This window comes from Stegodyphus dumicola, chromosome 6 (assembly GCF_044657685.1).
Source record: "Stegodyphus dumicola isolate Sdum_Otavi_A_Nest chromosome 6, ASM4465768v1".
In the NCBI taxonomy this organism is placed as follows: Eukaryota; Metazoa; Arthropoda; class Arachnida; order Araneae; family Eresidae; genus Stegodyphus; species Stegodyphus dumicola.
This window is the reverse complement of record NC_140773.1, coordinates 143527664-143550939: the sequence shown is the minus strand read 5'-3', so window position 1 is coordinate 143550939 and position 23276 is coordinate 143527664. Positions and strand designations below refer to the sequence as shown.

At 31.8% G+C, this 23276-nt stretch overlaps 1 protein-coding gene across 3 annotated transcripts in view; it reads left to right on the top strand.

Moving 5' to 3' along the window:
• Positions 1-971: 971 nt before the first annotated feature.
• The window catches only part of Prp31 (pre-mRNA processing factor 31), a 40274-nt gene continuing 17969 nt past the window's right edge, over positions 972-23276 (top strand). The window contains exons 1-9 of one of the 3 annotated variants that reach the window (XM_085818933.1): positions 972-1118; positions 7639-7831; positions 8812-8866; positions 9062-9145; positions 17082-17179; positions 17770-17876; positions 17960-18011; positions 19949-20066; positions 22654-22811. In XM_085818933.1, coding sequence (XP_085675059.1) covers positions 7661-7831; positions 8812-8866; positions 9062-9145; positions 17082-17179; positions 17770-17876; positions 17960-18011; positions 19949-20066; positions 22654-22811 — 843 coding nt within the window. In that variant the 5' untranslated portion in view covers positions 972-1118; positions 7639-7660. Of the gene's footprint in view, positions 1228-7638; positions 7832-8811; positions 8867-9061; positions 9146-17081; positions 17180-17769; positions 17877-17959; positions 18012-19948; positions 20067-22653; positions 22812-23276 lie in introns of those variants that run through there. The other 2 variants (XM_085818934.1, XM_085818935.1) reach the window with 2 other exon arrangements.

Sequence of the window (23276 nt, the reverse complement as noted above, 5' to 3'; positions counted from 1 at the left end):
TTGGTATTTTCGATACATGGTATATTTGTAGCTACGTGATAAGTATAATTCCTGAATAAATAAAATTATTGATACAATCATGGGCTCCTAAAAATTAAAAAAAAAAATTGATTCAAATTCAATAGAAATATTAAACACGCGTACACGATGCTATATTTTAATGATTTGATTTAGGACACTGTTACATAACTTTTAAGACAAAAAATATTTTAACCATAAAACTGTTAACAAATAGTTTACAAACATGTAACCTTTTAGAAAATTTCCGTTTTGCAAAAGATCATACGTAAAATTATGCTTACTCTCTTCACATATCTGCAGTTTTGTGTAAAATATCCATTGACTCTTCTCATTTCTTTTTTCTGTGCTCTTTACTAAATGTTCTATCAAGTTTATCACTTAACAGCTGCAGAGTTTTTCGAAAAATTTCACCATTTACTCCAACTGATTGGTAATTTTTTTTATACCGCCATCCTCATTGAAAAGCAAAGCAGCCCTTTTGACAACAAACTACCCCTCTTTCCCTGAGCCTCGAGCAATGTAGAGGTGAGACAGACTGGTTGCTATGCAATAAACGTCACTTCCGCACGGAATCTCCATTTTCCGCCGACGGAATTTGAAGGGGTCAGACTCGCTCTCCCGTTTGCTGTCGAGTGGAAAGAGAATCCCGACTGGTTTTCCGATATCGATCTCGACAGGTGTCCAGACTAGACCCCTTAGATGCTAGATTTCGGTTGTAGACCCTGCAGAAAATGAAAAGCGAAGAAGATGTGATACTTTTAAGACAGAGATCTCTTCGCTTCGATGGACGAGCCATTGTTTAGGGAAAAGTGTGAAAAACCTATTTAAGGAGATGAGAAATACTGAATACACATTTAAAAATTTCGGAGCTCTGCTAAAATGCCGACGTAATCGCAGCGCACACTTCTTGCGAAATGCGCGATAATTGCGAAGATCAGCGACACGGAACTGAAGTGATTTCAAACTGCAGTTTGTTGTTATTCAAATATCGCTGAGAGAAGCGAGAAGCAATCGATGAATGTTTCCTGAGTTTTCACTGGCGTTTACATTTTGCTGTCACAATTTAATGCTCATGCAAAGAAGCTTTCTAAAGTGAGGTCTGTTGCTTTTATATATTATTGTTCCGTATGCAGACGTTGTGAACGGTATAATTGTAGTCAGTATTGTCTATAATCCTACACTTTAACCCGTGAGCTCACGCGCCAGGTATGTTTGATCCCATGTTTCCTATTGTTCGCCGATATTTTAGGAATTGTTGGTTATCTGAGTACCCTCTGGGTACCTTATAGCGTTGACTAGAAAGAGTTTTTCCTAGAATTAAAAACTTTAAAAACAAGTTTATTTCCGTATGTGGCAGTGATTTTGGGTCGATTTTACCTACTGCGTCTTCTAACATTCCCAGTCATTTTACGTCATTGCATATCAACTAAGTCAATCTATCTTCTTTCAAATGTTTCTACTGACAGGGAAATTGATGGCGTACACAGTCCATGATGTAGTCGTGAAGGGAAAAAAAAAAAAAAAAATTATAGATTTGCCTCAATAAGAAACGTTTTTGATAAAATAGTTAATAATTTTCAAAAAGTGTATTGCATTTCTGAGTATCGGGCTAATCTTCCATAAGTGGGGTAAGACACCATTTTTTAAGTCTCTAAAGTTGTCTTAAAGTTTTTATGTTATTGAGCCTTATTTACTGTAGTCAATGCATGGGACATATATCTCCCCGCCCCCGGGAAAAGGTTAAGACTTAAAGAGAAAAAAAAAAAAAAAGAGAGTTTTCGTGGAAAGTGCAGAATTGCCCACTGCTTGGTGTGTTTTTCAAAATCGCCAACAAGGCGGGCTCTCGTGTCTTGTCTCTTCGATTTGAAACCCCTCCAGAAGACACTACGCAAGGCGCGACATTTACAATGGCAAACAGGTAAGATAAATACAAAATAAAAGTTGAAGCAAAATTTTGAAAACTGAAAATCCTTTAGAAACAGCATAATAATTTAAAAAAACAAACATGGTTAAGAAAACATAGTAAGCTACAAAAACTTAAAATCATTACAAAACCCTGAAGAATTAAAATTCATTCACCTATAAAGTGCAGAATCACCTACTGCTTGACGTGTTTTTAAGAGTTTTACAAATTCGATATCCATGTGCACATCGACCTACTTTCATTTAAAAACAACATTCCAGAATTGCACAAAAATGGCATTGCACAAAAATGGCATTGCACATTTTTACTTTATCCATGTACACATTGACCTATTTTTACTTAAAAAAGCATCCCAGAATTGCACAAAAATGGCATTGCACACTCTCTTGACTTTATCCATGTACACATGACCTATTTTCACATTTTAAAGAATTTTACAAATTCCACATTCATGTACACATCGACCTGCTTTCACTTAAAAAAAAATCCCAGAATTGCACAAAAATGGCATTGGGCACTCCTTTGACTTTATCCATGTACATATCGACCATTTTTCACTTGAATAAACATCCCAGAATTGCACAAAAACGGCATTGTGCACTCTCTTCACTTTATCCATGTACACATCGACCTATTTTCACTTAAAAAGTCAAAGAAAATTGACAAAAATCCAGTTTTTCTTACTTTTGTAAAAAGTGTCAAACAAATAAGTGGGAAATTTTTTAAACTGGAAATCCTTTCAAAAAAACCTAATAACTTTAAAAACTAAAATCATTTCAAAAACGTAGTAAGTTTAGAAAACGTAAAATCCTTACAAAACCTTGAAAAATTAATACTTTCACTCCCAAAAAATTTTAAAATATGAAAATCCAGTCCTTACAAAAACATAATTTTAAAAATAAGAATCGTTTCAAAAACATAGTAAGTTTCAAACACTTAAAATTGTTACAAAACACTGAAAATTTAAATTACTTTCACTTACCTGAAAAGAGGTAATCCACTCCGCTCAGTTGATGAACGAAAAGTAATGAATTCTCAAAACGTTCTCGAATTATTGGGTAAAAGTATAGTTTAGGTTACCCCTTGGCAATTTTTGGCGGTACATGGTTACCGATTTTGTGCAATTCTTTGACTCGTTATTTTGGCTTGCGAAGCGGCGATTTTTGTCCCAAAAATCACCGCTACACAAAGCCAAAATAACAAGACAAACAATTGCACAAACTCGGTATCCATGTACGTATCGACTTATTTTCACTTAAAAAAAAAACCCCGAATTGCATAAAAATGGCATTGCAAATATTTCACTTTATCCATGTACATATCGATCTACTTAAAAAAAAAAAAATCCCCAAATTGTACAAAAATGGCATTGCGCACTCTTTTAACTTTATCCATGTACATGCCTCACTTAAAAAAATCCTAGAATTGCACAAACTTGCATTGCGCACTCCCTTTACTTTGTCCATGTACACATTGATATATTTTCACTTAAAAAGTCAAAGAAGCACCAAAGTCTACGATATAGGCAAACAGAAAATACATAATCTCAATACAATACATTTTAAACCAAACAAAATAACATAAAAAGGAAGAACATGTTATACATTTAAGCACTACCAAAAGCAAATATTCACTTACCATGATTTTCGAGTTCGCTTCGTACACCCAGAGCCACGTAAAAATCAAAATATCAGTCATACTCAAATGACTTTTCAAACCAGGTACTCTTTCTGATCGAATGCTTCACATAGTTACCATCTGAACCTTTCTTCTTACAAACTCATTCAAATCTATCTAAACAGTTTTAACACACACCACAAAAATGCTTACAAAACATCCCATGGTTCAAATTTTCCCAGAATCATTCACCCGATTACGTCACAATAGGGTTTCCATAACATTCAACTACTCGGGCTACCATAAATGAAACAACAAGTTGGCGATAAATCAAACAACAACTTTGCTATAATACAAGGGGTACCTTAAAGTCTAATCTACCCAATTATTGTTTAAAACAACTGCACCTTTACCATCTATTATCGTCTACACCAATCAGAAATTCTAAATTTTAAAATACATACTGAGCACGTGCGAAAATGCTCCGAATTTCGTGCTCAAAAGAAATTCTCAATTTAAAATACTACGCATGCATGAAATGCTTTGAAATTAGCCTTCCAGAACGGCAAAATTGTCTTCGATACCACAATTGACGCACTTATCAATCTGGTAAAAAGCGCCAAACACAGCGCGCCAAATAAGTAAAAGTAAGCGATTCTGCACTTTAGCCGAGTTTTCAACGATACAAAAAACTTTTTATTACAGGAAATAGATTGGTTTTGCGTAATTAATGGGATTTTTGCCGTTGTATACATATTGATAATTCGTCAAACCTTGGCTCATACTTCATTAATTTGAGCACAACACATGCAGCACTCGGATTATCTGTCAGTCTGTTTCTTGTGTCACATTTGATATAATTCAAAGCTGAAAACAGCTGTTCACACACATAAGATGATCCAAACAAAGTAAGAATAGCACCCCCGAAGTATTTTCATTGATTTAAACTTATTTGGCAAAGAATTCCACGTTTTAAGGATTTAATTCTCATAACTTTCAATTGTGCTATCCTGTGTGATCTCTTTACATTTCATCTTTTCAAAGGCTGCATGCAGATCAGAGAATTTTTTTTTTTTTTTTTTCCATGTAGAGCTTTCTTGAAATTCTAATAGCTCCATTCCCAGATTTTCAAGATCTGACCATTGTAAGCAAGAAAGATCAAATTCTTCAAACTTAGATTTATCTGGAGAAGAAAACACATGATTGTTTCCATCTGTTGGAACTGTAGAAATCTGTTATTAAAATTCTCCTTTACTGCTGCTATGATGCTTGAAAATTCCTCGTAGATTTCTTCACGACTTGAAGGATTGTGTGCAAATTGAGTAGAATTTTCTTTATTCATCTTTAGATTTGGAAAATATTTCAGCTGCCCACTTGCAAGATCTCTTTCGAAAATGTGCAGTTTTCTTTCAAATGTTTTTCTATCACTAAACATCCTTTTTGCCATTGAAGTAGATGATGATAATATGTGCACAGGTCCCAATTATGGCAGAGATATTTTGGAGTTTGTTCAAAGCTAAAAAAAATATCACCGATACAGATTTCGACAACGAAAATGAAATAGATAATGCAGCTCCTGTTTCCACGTCATCCAAAATGAGAAACATCATGAAAAGTATGTGCAGTTATTTAAACGCACATTCCAATGGTGAAAAGAATAACAGACTAGACGAGATAGAACCATTTTTTGACAATTTGACTAAAATAGACAATGCAAAGAAAAATATCAGATTATTTTCCAAAATCAATAAATGTTTTGTTTATCAAAAAACTTGAAAATTTTGCAATAAAGTTCTAGTGGATATTTTTGTTTCATTGATTTTTATTACACCCATGCATAGATACATATCTATTTAAATAAAATGTGCTCTAATAAACTTAATTTTGTACAATATACAGTCAAAAGTCGTTAATTCGGACACCCATAATTCGGAATGATCTATAATCCGGACATCAAAACTAAAAACTTTCTGCGCATGCGCCACGTTGACACATGCGCAGAGGCGTTCACGCGTGCGCGTAAGGCCTTTTACGACTGCGCATATGAGTGTGCGCAAGTGCAGAATACGTTTTCGCGTGCGCATTTTATGTATAATGGACGTATAAGCTAAATAATTATCTATTTCAGTTAATGTTGATGATTGCGTTGTTCCTTAATTTTCGGATTGCATCCGGCTTATTATTTTTTGCAGACTGTAAGAGCAATTTTATAAAAGTAAGCTTAAACTTTCGATTATATCAAATAGAATTTCCAATATATATTTGTTAATATGTAAAGGATCTAAAGCGAAAGTATGTTTTGAAATCCGAAATCTGTTTATTAATTTCACGCTGCTCGGCGGGGGGAACGCCGCGGCGGGCGCGTAATGAATTGGAAGTTGATCTGTCAGCACTATCCTCATCTTCAGCGTAGATGTTTTTATTTTATTTGGCTTATAATTCCTTACCAAATGTAGTATTTCATCTTGATATGCTCCGTCTTTGATATGATTTAAAACAAGTTCCTCGTCATTATAATTCGCTTTCGATAGCGAAGAAAAGTGACAGAGGTTATTGAAAACGAAAAAATTTCGATTGACAAATTAGTCGGTGTTCTCGACACAGCAATTATAGGACTTGAACAGCGGAACTTTGTAACTGAACAAGAAATTATGTCTGTTTAATAGAATTAAAGAGAAAGTATTATCACATGAAACGAAGCAAAACTTAAACAACTTACATTGAAAGAAATGTTTAATAAAGTAAACAAATAAATATTAAGCTTTTTCTTTTTGCAAATTTTGATACCCTTTAGATCATAATTGTTCTTTATTTCATAAATTACGGTTTAATATTTTTAATTTTTGAATTCCTGCATGCCATCTTACGAGATTTAAACTGATGATCTATAATCCGGAAAAATCGATAATCTGGAATCGCCGAAGTCCCGACGAGTCCGGATTAACGACTTTTGACTGTATATTTCTTTTTTGCAATATCATTTCACACAAAATTCTTTGAACCGGAAAAAATATTTCAGTTCCCTCAGTTGCATGTTAAATGATTTTCACTGTATTGAAATGATGTTCCTAGAATTCTGTGTCTATTAATTCTGTTTCAGAGGTTACTTCAAAACACCCTTAAAAATAATTTATTGCTGACTTGACAGTGCTTACCATCAATTTTTTTTTTTTTTTTTTTTTTTTCAAATAACTTCTTCAAGATAAGAAGCATTTGGATCAAGGCTGCATGGGATATGGGGGAGGGGTTCTAATGCTACGGCCTACACCTATAAGTAGAGTCGAGTATTGCACTGTATAACGTATATAGTTTCAGTGGAGGAATTCTTTTATTCAAAGCAATGAAACGTAGGCCAGAATTATCAATGCATATTAATGCTGATATTGTGCATTCCATGAGAAAATAATACTTTGTGTATTTCGGGTTATAAAAAATTACCTTTTCCTGTGTTTCTTCACATGGTGTAGCTGATAGACGGCAGCTGGAAGATCCATGGATTGAATCCTGGTAGCCAATGTTAAGGGCATAGCAGATTTTTCACTTTTCTGATACAAAAAATTCTAATGACTGTACAGTAGCACTTACACAGTCATTCATTTGTTGTACAGTGACACTTGACTGAAGTGTGACAGGTGATTATTCATTACCCATCTAGCTTTGGCTGACTGGATCTTGTTAACATCTCTTTAGTCGTCCTTTAAGTAAGATGGAATAGAAGAAATTATCATCTTCCCCATGTTTGTTGCATGCAACTGTAGCATGTCAAGCTAGCAATCAGATGGCCTGTGATTCAAATCTTGTTGATAATTTGTCATAGCTAATTGATTTTTCATATTGCCCGTTCCAGGCCAACATAAGATTCTGTTTTCACACCATTACTTGTAATTGACTCTTGGCACATCTTTTAACTGTGTAAATTATTTATTTTTAAACTTTTCCACATTGTTTTGCCCAGCCATAAACTGTGTGTTTTGAATCAGCTGATAGAATGTATGATTGTATATCTTCCATACTAATTATGTTAAATAAAAATGAATATTACTATGATACTGAATGATTCCATGAATGACTTTTAGGTCATTACAAGAATAAGAAAACATGTCCTTAGCAGAAGAGCTTTTGGCTGACTTGGAGGAAGGAGGGGAAGCTGAAGATGAACATCTTCTGCAGTTGGATGCTCCTGTTCCTGAAGTGGATGATATTCCGATGGAAATTGATACAAAATTTCAGTCTGTAAGAGCTATAGCAAAACTTAGAGATAGCGAACAGGTAAGAATTATTGGCACTTCCTTATTAGAGTAACCCTGAAGTTTAAATCACTAATAAACAAAGATATCTCGGCTAATCTTTGGAATATGGTAACAGGTAATTTGGCGACATTTTAGCAAAGCGATAAAGGTTACTAGCTAAGACTTTAGGAGTGTACATGGATAAAGTCGAGAGTGTGTGCAATGCCATTTTTGTGCAATTCTGGGATTTTTTTTAAGTGAAAATAGGTCGACGTGTACATGGATGATACCGTATATGTGCAATTCTTAAAAATGTGGCAAGCAGTGGGCGATTCTGTACTTTGCCCCAATTTCGCATCTAATCTTCATCATGGTTAAGCACTTTTGTTCCATAAAAGTTCTAGCATAAGTGTAATTCGGCTAGCAGATTGTTGGAAAAAATTGTTGAGTAAAAAAGAAAAAACATGACTTTACTTCGTGAAAACAAAAACTAGCAGGTTGCTGGCCAAAAAATCTCCAAGTTGCCATAATCCAAAGATTAACCGATATCTCATTAAAATCTTGCCACATGTTCTTATACCTTGCTACGTGTTATACTTCACTTGATTAGCAATTAAATTTTGGAGGCCATTATAAAAAGGAAGTACTAAATTATTTTGTGGAATCTTTTTAATAAATTGTAATTTCAGTGGTCTATGTTTGTTATTCTGCGATGTTGAACAATAAAATTTGAAAAGGAGTTAAATATCATTAAGTATGTAAATATTAGTTTTACTTTTTTTTTTTTTTTTTTCCTGAAAGGGGGACCTAAAGCGTTTAATTTTAATGTATTAACATGGATTAAAAAGTAGAAATTTTGTTCAGAAATCAGAGCCTTCTTTTAGAAGGTAGGGTAGATCTTTTAGAAAGGTAGAAAACAAATTGTTATATTTTGTTCAATTCCTTGTAAAAAATTAGAATAAGAAAAAAGAAATTTCTATATTCATAAATCATATTATAATTAAACTGTTTTTCTTTTAGTTAGAAAGAGTAATGAAACAAATTGCTGAACGTAGAAATTCAGAACGAAAAGAAGGTATCTTTTTTTTAAGGCCTTTTTTTTTTTTATTTTCTCGTTCACATTCTTGTTAATTGTTCAATTTTAAAATTATCATTGGAACTTCATTATCTGATTCTGAATCATTTTCAATATAATAATGTAAATTTTAAATTTCTTCTGTTTTTTTTTTTTATTTATTTATTTATTCAGTGTAATAAAAAATTATTTCAGCTGTGGGTCCTGTTGAAGCTGATCCTGAGTATCAACTAATTGTTGAAGCAAATAATTTAGCTGTGGAAATTGATAATGAAATAAGTAAGTTTTGTTGACTTATTTGAAGAATCATTAATTAAAAAGCGTTTATCTGTAATGAGAAACATTAAACTTCTAGGGAAATACTAAGAGCATCCTTTCCCCCCCATTCTTTCAAAGAACTTAAATAGCTTATGATATCTTTAAAAAATTCTTTAAATTTTGTTATTAAAAGGGAAAATATTGTAATTAAATATGGCAATTGTAATTTAGATATCACTGATCTTAAGATTCTGAACTACTAATATTTTGCTATTGGGAGTACAAATAAGTCTCTGCCGTTTGAAAAAAATGCCGTCACAGTTATCTTAAAATTGTCTGATGTAAAATGCCATATCCTAAGGTTGGACATCTGCTAACAACATAATCTTGAAATATTAGCGATTTTGTATCAGCATCATATATATTTTCATGCAAAAATGTCAAGCTTTGAGCTGAATGAGCGTCATTAGCCAAAACTTTTGATTTACTTTTTTAATTTGAAGAAATCTGCAGCTGAGTTGCATTAATTATATGTAGAAGCAGTAAGAATGCCATGAGGCTGCCTTAAATGAGAGAAGTTGTGAGTGCTTTCAAAAGATTAGAAATGATGAATTTGACGTTGAAGACAAAGAACAGAAGTACGATAGTGTGTGAAGACACGGAACTGGAAGCATTATTATATAAAGATTTGGTGCCAAATGCAAGTAGAACTTACATTTACATTAGGAATGCTTCAACAAACACTTTCACATCATTTAAAATCATTGGGAATGATTTTAAATATTCCCAATTTAAATGATACAAAAATAAAGAAATTGGGTTCCATATGAACTGAAGCCGAGAAATGTTGAATGCTGATTTCTTACATGCGAAATGCTGCTTGGTAGGTATAACAGGAAGGGTTTTTTTCATTGTATAGTCACTGGTGATAAAAAATGGTCATTTTGATGCCCTAAGAAGAAGAAATCATGGGAATGACCTGGCCTTGCTTCAACATGGTGGGATCAACTTGGTGTCACGTATTATGAGTGTCTTGATTAACCATTAATGGGGCTCTCTACCAAACACAACTGATGATATTGAACTGAACACTGGAAGAAAAATGTGCCCACTATAATTGCGGACGTGATAAAATTATTCTCCTACATGATAACTCTCATTCACACGTTGCGTTGCTGCTCAAAACCTACTCGGAAACACTGAAATGAGATTTCTCCCTCCTGCTGTATTCACCAGACACTGCTCCTACTGATTATTACTTGCTTTGATTGATCATGCATGGGCTGTCTGACTAGTACTTCACATCATATAAAGATACTATAAATTTAGTTGATTTGTGAATAACTTGGAAAGATGAAGCGTTCTTCCGACGCAGTATTCGCATGCTACCAGAAAGATGGAAAATAGTAGAGTAGCTGGCGATGGCCATAGTCTTTGGTGATGAAAAATGTGTCTACTATGATACGCAAAAGAAGAAATTATGGAGACCACCTGGCATTGCTTCAACATTGACAGCCAAGCCGAATATTCATGGAAAAAAATCATGTTGTGTGTATGGTGGGATCAACTCGGTGTCATGTAATTATGAGTTGCTCAACCGAGTGCTGCCTTAACTAGGCATATCTACTGAACACAAATTATGAGATTGAGCTGAGCATTCAAAGAAAAATGTTTCCACTACTATTCCAGACATAACAAAATTATCCTTCTGCATGATAATGCTCATCAGGAAGTTGCAATGCCGGTCAAACTCTACTTAAAAACACTGAAATGAGAAATTCCCCCCCTCCCTCCTACTGTATTCACCAGAAATTGCTCCTTCTGATTATTACTTGTTTTGGTAGATGATGCATAGCCTGTCTGAGCAGCACTTCACATCATGGGAAGATACCAAAAATCGGGTTGATTTGTGGATAGCCTCAAAAAGTGAAGTGTTCTTCTGACGCGTTATCCGTGTGCTGCCAGAAAGATGGGAAATAATAATTGCTTGCGATAAACAGTCTTTGAATAAAACATAATGAATTGAATGACTGAATTTGAATAAATATAACTTTCATAATAAATGCCTAATTTTTTATAAAGAATGGCAGAGACTTGCTTGTACTCCCGTTATTTTATTAGTTTTGTAGATAAACATAAATGATCATTATAATTCTAGAAATAACTAAACAAATACCTAATTGTATACCGTAATTTCGACTATTTTATCCCTAAAATACCTTTACATGTTTTGAGGATTATGTTAATCCTTTGTGGTGACTGATGCGTATTCACTTTAACTATGCAGTCAGCTTCTGATGAACGGAGAGATGTAACAATATTTTAAGAACTGTTTTTATCCACAATTGTATGTAATTTAATTATACATAATCTGGGATGCATAAATCTTTTTAAATCATCCATTGAAAATAAATTGCTAAACTGAAATAAAATGTACAGCTATTAATCTTCTATTTTTCATTGATTTCTATAGAAAATTCAGTAATATAAATAAAAGCATGCTTTCCCCCTTCTGTTTTGAAGTGTGTTCTTTTTGAATGCTGATTTAATTTACATAACTTAATGAGCTTATTCTCCAAAATAAACTGCTTAAAAATACAGGTAAACTGTTAATAATATTTTCTGTTAGTTACAATATAAGTCATGCCTCATGCCCATGTTTTTTTTTTTTTTTTTTTTTTTTTTTTAAACTGTTGACAGATTAACTGTTATTCTAGGTTAACCATACACTAATTAATCCGGAGTTTGCTGTAGAAATAGATGTACATCAGCCATTGCTAAAAGGTGAAATGGAAAATTTACTTTAGTTTCTTGTTCAAGGGATGTTTTCTACATTTAGTGGTGTATTTAATGTCATTGTTTCATGGTCATGCTGTTATTCCATAGTACTTTCCTTTTATTTTTAAGCAAATAATTTACTAACCGTCCAAGTGGCATGGGTTTTTGTGTCTGCTCATAGAGACTTTTATTCAGACTGCATTCACAGGTTGAGTTCGGCGCCGAATTTGCTGTCCTTTCCGTTCAGCCGGTAACCGGCTGCCAGATATGCATAATTAAATTACATACAATTGTGGATAAAAACAGTTCTTAAAATATTGTCATATCTCTCCGTTCAGCAGCCGGTTATCTTGGTAACAAAATCGGCTTAATCCAGATTGGTATCAAAATGTTACCAAAAAAGTTGTTATGTATTGTAATAGTATGTGTAAAGCTAAGCCATATTTTTGTTTAGAATGTTTCAATAAATTTCATTAAAACTACATTTAATCACATTTCATTGAGACTATATTTATTTTTTAACTTTAATACTGTCAGTCCTGTCAGCCAAACGAAAACTCCAGTGCTGGTCTCTGAGGGCCGAGGCCGGCAACATGGAAAGTTCACTGCTGGTCCCTAGGGACCTGTGCCAGGCTCAACGTGTTAATAGGTAAATTTATGTAATTACTTGTTTTAGTCTCTGTTTTCATAAACTTCTGTTATTAAATTTATATTAATGCTATTAAAGGAAGTAAGAAAGCAAAATATTTTAAATTATAAACTAATATATACCAAAAGCAAAGAAAACTCATGACTGGATAAAGACGGTGGGGATTAATTTTAACAGAAAGTACAGAATGACTATTGAAGATATTTTAACATAAATAAGTTTAGGATAGAAAATGCAGTAGTCATAATACACTTTCCATACTAAAGTTAGTGTATTCTAAATTGATGTACCAGTTATGAATGGCCAGTGACAGGCAATAAGTAAAACCTGCCGTATGGAAATAATTAAAAAACTTCAATATACATTTTATATCTTCCATAACTTTATTTCTGCATTTAGTAAAACATCTAAATTTTTATAATACATGTGTACTTTGTTTTATTGCATTTTGCATATATATTTTACAGGCATAGGCTTATAATATGCAGTAATACCACATTTAATGTACATTTTTTTACTAGTCAAAGTTTTCTGACTAATGTGTGCCAGAAACTAGTTGAGTTTTATCACTAGTTTATCAAGTGTCATTTTGCTAATCATATTTGCTTACTTTGTGATTGTCTACCATATTTACCAAATTTTAGAATGCCTAATATTTCTATAAATTCTATACATTTAATACATAAATTTCTCAAAGTGTTTCAAATTTTTTATCAGTATTATATTGAAATTTAAAAATTAATAATCTTTAACTTAGATTTAAAAAAAACAATTTTAGTTTGTCGTAGATTTTTGAGTAAAACTTAATCGATTTTGAGGTTGATCAGATAGACATCACATTCTTAGGAGCAAAAAAAAAAAGGTTTGTACAAGAAAAAGATTTCTGATACCTGTATTTTTGTTTAGTAAAGGTACCTCGTAAGTCCGGGTGAAGTGATGAGTTATATTTTTCTCATTTGAAATCGAGAGCTAAAATTAATTAATCACAGAAAAATATGTTGAAGTGAAGTCAGATAGAAAATATTCTTTGGGTCAAGCAACTAGATAAGTGGTTTACATAAACAAAGTATTCCAGGAAGTTATCAAAAGTTTCATCTCATTATATAGACAAGTAATGAAGGAGGAAAAAACAATCTTTTTGCTTCATAGATTACAATGTCTATACATATGCCCTGGAAACCAAAAACATTCAGTTTAGTTCATTTTAGTATTTATCTTTTCACAATATGTGTGCTGTTAAAAAATTAGTAATGCATTTAATAGTTTTTAGTCAAATCTACTGTAAATAGATTTACACAGTTAAGTAATACTAATATAAAATGAGATACATTTGGCAGTTCATTTATTCATGCATTAGAATGTATGATATTACACAACTTTGCTTTTTAATTCATTGATGGTATGATTATATCTTGTATCATCAAATAAACATAAGACTATTAAATTTTGACTTTGCTCATTTCTTGGAACCATATTATATTGGATGGTGTGTTTAGAATGTGATTGTTATTGATAATTCAAGCTGTTATTTTTTTAATTCTGTTTCAATTCTTGTTTTGTATTAGGAACCATATGGTTTTTACTCTGTATAAAATATATTTATGTTATATTATTTAAGTAATACTTTTTTATTCTTGGGAATTTTATGATGACTGTTAAATATTCCTCATTGTTAAAATTAGTGTACTGAGTATTCCCTTCACAAAATGCCAACAACCAAGGTATTAAATGTCTACAGTCCCTCTTGGCTGATGCAAACAACAGACAGATGGTGAGCAGCAAGTGATGTACTGACACCAAAGTATGAGCAGTCAGCAATGAGCAATAGGTGAAACCTGTGCAATTTAGAACAGCTAAAGTTTCCATTTAGGCAATATGTTTTCTGATGTTATATTCACTCTGTTATATTTCTTAAGAATTTCTTTGTATTTCTGAAGTAAGTACTATATTTCCTGGCCCATAAGACATATTTTTTCCCTTCCAAAATGTAGCCTAAAATCAGACTGCATCTTATGAGCCAAGGGTATAACGTTGTCCTCTAAGACACAAGGTGATTTTCTAGGAAAAATACTATTAAATATTTTTTCCCATATCAGGCATAGAAAATAGTTAGTTACCTTTATTACAAATTTCAATAGCAACACTGTTTTGAACCAGTAAAAAGCAACAGAGTTTTAATATTTCTTGACAATACTTTCTAAAATAATTCGCAAATAAATCATATATGTATATGGTGTACAATATATGAATGTATGCTGTGTAGTGTAATGTAGTTTAGTTTCATCTCTCATGTTAAAGTATGTGATGTGTAAGTAACTTAGAGAATAACATTTGTAGCACTTATAACATTTGTAGCACTTATTGGCAATGCAGAACTGCATTCAAATGTATCATTTTTATAAAATAAATAAAATTATAAAAATTTTTGGTTTAGTAATGTGTGCATTAAATGCAAATTAATAAAGATGAATAACACTATTTCTCACTCATAATCATGCCAAATCAGTAATAAGACATAGTATGAACCACAGTTGCCAGTCATGTGAAAAATATGGAAGCAATTTCACTTTGAAAGCCATCTAACTTTTTCCACCTTTCTGTCCTAACATTTACTTCATTACAACTTACTTGTGAAAACAGTAATATTCTTTATGTATAAAAATGCAAGCAACAATTCATAGGAGTTGTCATGTCTACACAACTCACATCTGTTTGTTTACACTGTGTTTGGTGCTTCAAAATAAAGGGTTCTTCTGGTTGGACAATTTGGGTTAGCTTGATATGAAAGCATTTTGGTGACTGGTTAATTAGAATCAGAATATCTCTTTTGAGAAACTCAGAGTCTACAGTTAGTCAAACTTGGGTAGTATGAGAGTGTTGTTTAATGTGTAGTATGCTACTTTCTCTTTGGTGTTCATGTCTGCTTTTACATAGAGAAACTAAGTGTGGCATAAAAGGTTTAAATTAGGGTGCTCTCATGGGAGCTAAAGAGAGAAGATTGCTGTACAGTATTGCATTTAAACTTGAAGTTATGAATTGTACTCCAGAACATGGAAATAGAGCAGCTGAAAGATGTTTTGGCTCATATATGACTGAGAAGACGATACAAGAATGGAGGAAGCTGGAGATGGGTTTAGTGAATGGAGATAGGAATAAAAGAACTCTGCATTCATATGCTTCTAGCTTCATAGCTTGAGGAACATGTTAAGGACTGGATAATAAATGGATTACTATTTTAAAAAGTAATTTTAATTGAAGCTGGAAAATTAGTGATAAATAAATATGTATATTGCCAATTTTTCTGGAAGAGTGTCATGGATCAAGATATTCGTAAATAGAAATGGTCTGCGTACGCATACCCAGAACTATAATAGCATAAAAACTGTCACTTGAATATGAAAGAAAGATTATAGAATTCCAAAAATGTCATAAGCTTGAGGAAAGAAGAATTTCTTGTGTTAGGACAAATAGGAAACATGAATGTGCACATGATGTTTAACATGCCATCAAATAGTACAGTGGATATTAAAGGTGCTAAGACAGTAATGATAAAGACATCAAGTAGTGAAAAGATGTCCTATACTGCTGTTGTGCTGATGGCTTAAAACTCCTTCCTTTATTAATCTTTAAACGAAAAACGTTTAAAGATTAATAATGAAAATGAATACATGGAATTTAATACATAATTCCATGTATTCATTTTCCTTCCAAACAGAGTCGTATCTAGGGTTTTCAGCGCCCAGGGACAACTGAAGATTTCGCGCCCCCAACTGCTTGCGAAGGATGGAAAACATTTAATTCTAAAATGTCGTAACATCAGTTTGGCGCCCCTTGGATTCTGCGCCCGGGGACAGATGCCCCCCTCTAGCTACGCCCCTGCTTCCAAAGGATAAATGGATGAAGAGGATATGAAGTTGATTAAGAAGTATGACAGATTGTGTGATACAGGTGTCCAGGCGGATTTCATAAGAAATCATTTTTATTAGTGTGCAGTTAGTTTAAGACCCATTAATGGAGTCAGCAGAAATTCTTGCTACTAAACCAAATACATGTCTGGAATACCTGGCGGATTGACTTCTCTAGACATTTCGGTCGATAAACTATTCAAGAGATTTATGCATGAAGAGTGGATAAAGAGGATTGAGACAATATCTCATGATGTCACATCGATAGGAAGAATGGAATGGACGTCAGTTTCTAGTGTTTTTGAGTGTATGAAAAAATCCTGGCAGAAAGTTAAAAGTGAGGCAATCATAAAGTCATACTGTTCATTTTGTACTCTTTCTCCAAGACTGGATTTCTCTGCCAAGAGTGCAATATTTTCTTGTAATTCATGTTTGTGTTGAACTTTAAAAACATTATGCCACATTCATTAAAGAACTGTTTAGTGAATATATTCTGTAAATTTCTTGTTTCTGTGTTGCTTCATTCTCAAATTAGACACAATAAAAAATGCTGTTCCGTAACTTTTGGAGGGTAGTGTATTATGTTATATGTTCACTTTATGATAATGATAATTTTTGTTTTCAGATATTATTCATAAATTTACAAGAGATAAATATTCAAAAAGGTTTCCTGAATTAGAATCATTAGTTCCAGTTCCTCTTCAGTATGTATCTACTGTAAAGGTAAATACTTTTTTTTTCTGTGTTTAGATTCTAATTTTAGGTTTAAGAATAATGAATATTTTAAAACACTTTAGTTTGAAAAAATTATTATTATTAAAACTAAAACACTATTAGGAATGATATTTTGTGCACATGCTTTAAGATAATGACGTTTTATATGATTTTAACACTATTTTTCCTCCCCTTTCTAAATTTTATATCATAATTTATGTCATTATTGTTGGCTATTAATTTAGCATCATTTAAACCACAAGAATCCTTGTAACCAGCCATAACTGCATGCAGAATGAAAACAAGAGAAGGTAAAAGCAACTAAAGGAATTTTACACTTTCAAATACCTTTGTATAAAATCACAGCTATTATGAGCATAATGAAAATATGCATTCAAGAGAAATGTGCCTAGAGTTTGGGTGCTGCTCTTTTTTTTTTTTTTTTCTCTAATTTTGTGTGCTTGGTGAAAGTAAATTGAATTAATTTTTACTATTTTTTGTTATTGCTTTCATCACTCACCATTATGTCTTTAAAATTGAATTAAAGATGTTAAGGCATGCACAAATGTAAAAATATCTTTTGTGTATTTTTAATTTAGGAGCTTGGAAATGATTTGGACAAAGCTAAAAACAGTGAAATCTTGCAAGAATTTCTCACACCTGCCACCATCATGGTTGTGAGTGTAACTGCATCTACCACCCAAGGGTAAGCAGCATTAGATATAAAATTTTTGAAAATGTTTCAGTTCTTTTGTGTCAAGATTGTTATGATTTCTAAAAATATTTCAGGCAACTTTTGACGGATGAAGATTTAAAGGTTATATTTGAAGCCTGTGATATGGTAAGCAGTATTCTGTAAATTATTATTAAAATAAAAATAGAATACATGCAAATTAGCTAGTACTTGCTGATACATCTCTGGAAATACCATCACTATTTCTCCTGTGTACATCTGATAACTCTACAACTTGTTCCAGATTCTTCTAGAATGATAAGTTCCTCGTCCTTTTTTGTGTGGTTAGAAGGGTGACAGAAGATGAGAATGACTTCTCTCTCTCTCAATATATATATAAAATGGTTCATCAGCTAATTCTGGGTACAGCAAAGCAAAGATTTTCTTAGGAAGAGGAATTGTAATTAATTTCAATGTATCTTCTGATGACGTTATATCGGAGTTCATTGGATTCCTCTTCTTTCATGTTCTCTTTTACTTTATTCATTTTTAGTTTTTCTTATTAGGATTTATTTAAACTTTTCTTTTAACATTTACAGAAGTCTAATATATATCTATAGAATTTTTCAAAATTTAGTTTTGTGAATTTCAGTTTTTGGTCTTTGTGAAAAGTGATTCCAAAATTCTTTTTTTATTTATATATATGTGTGTGAATTTCAACACCAATTTTGGAACAATTAGAGCCAAAATGTTATGTGCGTTTCAGCTTTTTTTTGGTAATCCTTTTCCTGCAGAAAGTTCCTTGGGACGACATTTGTTTGTCTTGTGTTAATTTTTAATCAATTTTGCATCATGCATTTGCTAAATTCATCAAAAATGTAGCAATGCCTTATTTTTTATGAAGCAATGCATTATTTCCAGGCTTATGCTTTCCCCAAGATACTGTTATAATTCTCAAGTGATGAAAATGGGCATAATGGAAGCTATGTGATTGAAATGTGGTGTCAACAACAGTCGATAAGGTCTTCAAATAAAAATTGGGAAGTGGTATGAGAGAAGTCACTTGTCGTTTTATTCATCAGAGTTCATATACTGGCAGCTAAAATTTGTAGAGAATAACAGTGTGATGTGATTTTTTATTGCAGTTGCTTAACAATATGTGCCAGGAATATGAAAAGCTGTTTCATTGATTTATCCACATCGAAAATATACTTTGCCAGAAAACGCCAGTAGATTATTGTTGCTGTATCAGCAGTTCCGGCTAATACACAAGTAAAATAGTTCTTAATGATTCATTTTTATTTACTTATGTGGTGCTATTTGCTTCCAAAATCAGTCCTTGTAATCTTAGTTCTATTTAAGTAAAAACTGCTGAAATATTATTAAACTAAAAGGGATTAAAAAGTGCTTTATAATGCATAGGATTTGGAACTATATTACAGTGGAAGCCTGACAATCCTGTATTCATTTAATTAGAAAGAACAAGTAACCAGAATGTTTTACAATTTTAAGAACTTACTTTTTTGTCTTGTTATGTTAAAGAGAATTTTCCTTCTCCCTCCTCCCCCAAAATGATTTTAAGTTATTTTGATAGGAGAATGATGAATGAACAGAATGAAGATTAATGGCTGCTTAATGATAAATGTATCTAATTGTAAAAATGATAAACATTTATAGTAAATGTAATACAGGTTTATTTTGGAGTATTTTGAAACATAAAAAATAAAATAACTCCAAGAGTTTGCTGTTGTCAGAATTTGAATATGTAGTGCTTTCATGTAAAATACTTTCATTTTTTTATGATGCATCAAATAAATGCCCATTTTAAAATAAGTTCATTATTGCTATTTGTGGGGACTGTAAACAGTGTCATCTGTAAAGAATTAATATTTTATTTATAGTATTGCTAAATTTTATAATAATTAGGTTATTTTTATAGAACTTTATTTATTTACTTTCTATTAATTATAAAAAAGCAAATGTTTATTAAGCATTTAATATTTCTTTGTGGTTTTTTTGTGGTGCATTGTAACATCTGATCAGGTTTCTGTTGTATCTTATGTTCTTGTATCTGCAGTGTTTATAAGATTAGATTTATTTACTAGGCAATAGAATTGGATAACTTCAAGCAAGAAATATACACTTATGTAGAGTCACGCATGTCATTTATTGCACCAAATTTATCTGTGATAGTTGGAGCTTCAACTGCTGCCAAATTAATGGGTAATGTTATGTTTTGCCTTTTTTAATGTTGTTTCATATGTTAAATTTAATGTTTCTGTTTTATTGATTTTAATTTTCCCTGTTTTTGTTAACACATTGCATACACGCAATGGGGAATTTATTAACACATATTTTGCCTTGGACTCGCGCTTTTAGTCAACTAACTTGACAAACTGAACTTCTAGAAAGAAACAATGGAAATTGTTGCTTAGCAACACAAACACACCATGCACACTTACAATGTCCATTGTATTTAACGCTACCTGCTCTCCAGTGCGAATCTACTAAATATCTACCTGCACTCTAGTGACAGACACAAGAAACATAAAAGTACATTTCCTGCGTGCAGTCTGTTAAGAGGAAAGTATAATTTTTCAAATATAAAGAGATGGCTAATTTTGATAGAGTCAAAAGTCGTTAATTCGGACACCCATACTCTGGAATGATCTATAACCCGGACCTCAAAACTAAAAACTTTCTGCGCATGCACCGCGTTGACACATGCGCTTAGGCGTTCATAGTTGTCATCTTTTTTAATGAATGAAGAAATATTTTTGCTATAAATAAGAATAATAATTTTATTTGGAATATTAGATAACTAATTTAAAATATCATAAATTTGACTAATGTTAGGTTTAACAAGAAAAACCAACTTTTACCTGTTTTAATTTAGCATTACATCACAGAACATAAGAGTCTGATTTGTATGCATTTCGAACAATTTACCTAGGTATCATTACAAGACAAAAGAATACACATTCTGTATTCAGTGACATATAAATAATTCTAAAAGTAAATTATCATATAAATATGAATTGTCAAAAATTAGTGTGAGAAGGCAAGGCTGATGTACTGAGGAAATTATTCTTTTCACCATCATATCCTGCTTTTGATAGAACTTCAGACAACCAATTTCAGATTTTGAGAATTCATCTTCGTATACCACTTTTGATGTCCAAACTATTTTTAGCCAAAAAGGTTATTAGTCTCAAAACAAGATTTTGCATTGTCCATTATGAACATCTATATCACTTTTCAGATTGTTGCCATCAAATATTATCTCTATGTATTACTTTTGAAGAAATTAAATAATGAAGAATTTGCATGTGTGTATGTTCCTCATACTGTGGAAAAACGATGATACATGCTATCCAATTTTGATTCCTCCTCTACCCGAACATAGGCACCAGAAAGCCCAAATTTTGAATTTTATATTTCATATTTTGTAAAACTTTAATGAATTTTTTATTTACAAACTCAATGATTTGAAAGTGAGCAGTGGCAGCATTGTATGGAATAAAACACTTTTATCTCCATTGTTCAAGACTTTATATTGGAAATTCTAAAGATATGCTGTTTTTAAATACTTTATGATTTTGTGTTGAATTTAGTTTTATGTGGCATAAGTGAGAAGAACATGATATTTAATAAATAAAGTTAATACATAAATCATTAATAAGGAAAAGCAAAAGAAAAAAAAAATGTGTTTTTCTAATCTTACTAAAAAAACAACATTAATGTAATAAACTGGGAAAAGACTGGGCGGGGGGAACTGATACTTAACACTGCATCTGGAATTATAAACTTACGCTGCTATGCTCCTTTTAAAATTTTTATAATTTTGTTGTTGAATTGTATATGACTTAAGTGTGAAGAAAATGATGCTTAAAAATAAAGCTAATGTACAGTCTCTCGTATAGCCTTATTGCTATGTAGAGTCATGCATATCTATAAAGCTAAAAGGGCAAAAAGAAATGGGTTAGCAGGAGTGAGTGCAACAGCAAACAGACAGCGAGCTCAGTGAGAGCATAAAAACCTTAACAAATCCCTTTGAACTGTCACTTCAATTCTGAAACTATTCAGATTTCTTTTCATGGTTTCTTTCTATTTGTCTGTCTATATATGGCCAGTATTTAAGAAAAGTGCTCTGTTTACATTTTATGATGTCCATTATCAGGAATATCCACACCTATCAGTCCATTATTAGGGTATAAATATACTGATGTCCAATTTTTAAGAGTTCTGGGGAATTTAGGAATTTTCCATTTGTGGGTAATATCTGCTAACATGTGTTTTTATATGCATATAGTGTGTGTGTCTGTATATGTGTAATTTAAATTGCCCAATTAAATTTAAATTTTACTAAAAATTATGCCTTATTCTTGTTTTATTTCTATAATGTTTATGTAATGTTTTAATAATTAACTTCAAGGTAAATGTAAGCATAAATCTTTTAGAATATTTTCCATTAAAAGTATACTTTTTCTTCGCAACTATGTTTTTTATGTTTTTCTTCTGCAATACTCTTATCTGGATATTTCTAGGTTTAGTTTTTAATAAATTTTTTGAAGTGTATAATTACTGTAGAAAAACTGAAAAGGAAAGAAGTTCAGATAGTTAAACTTAATTACAAAATTAATATTTTACTCCATAAAGCATAGAATTTTGTAGATTAACGTTTCTGTTGCACTTTTTTCTTATCTTCAATATTTTAATTAAAACTACTTTGTTTAGTCCTTTTAATCATCAATCTGATTCAGACAAAAGAAACTCTTTTATTATTAATTTATTATGTATTACAAATTAGGTGTGGCTGGAGGTTTGAGTAATCTAGCTAAAATGCCTGCATGTAATATTCAAGTTCTTGGTTCTCAAAGACGGACACTTGCTGGGTTTTCTACAACAACTATTATGCCTCATACAGGATTTGTGTATTCAAGTGATATAGTCCAAAACACGCCAGCTGTAAGTTGTTCTTCCCTGATTTCTAGCGGTTATTCTAAATGAATTAAAATTATCATATATAAGAGAATTTAATAGTTACTTCTTAAGCTAACAAATTAAGAAATTTTGGGGAAGGAATAATAGGGCAAAATAATTAGGTCATAGTAATTAGCTAATGATTCCTTTGCAGAACTGTTATTTATTAAGTCAGAATTGCTCCATTTTATATCAAATTTGAAAAATAACTTTTTTATGCCAAATTTAAAATTATTAATATTGAACTTGGAAATCAAGCAATGTATCTTGTAAATTTATTATTTTTTGGGAGCATTGTTTGAAGTTAGCATTTGTTACATTTTTTAAGAGTCATGCTTAGTTTAAAAATCAAGCAATGCCTTAACTTTGAATACCATAATAAACTGAAGAAACCTTTAGCAGATTAACTGCAATTCTTAAAATAGTATTACAGATAATGTGATTTTTAAG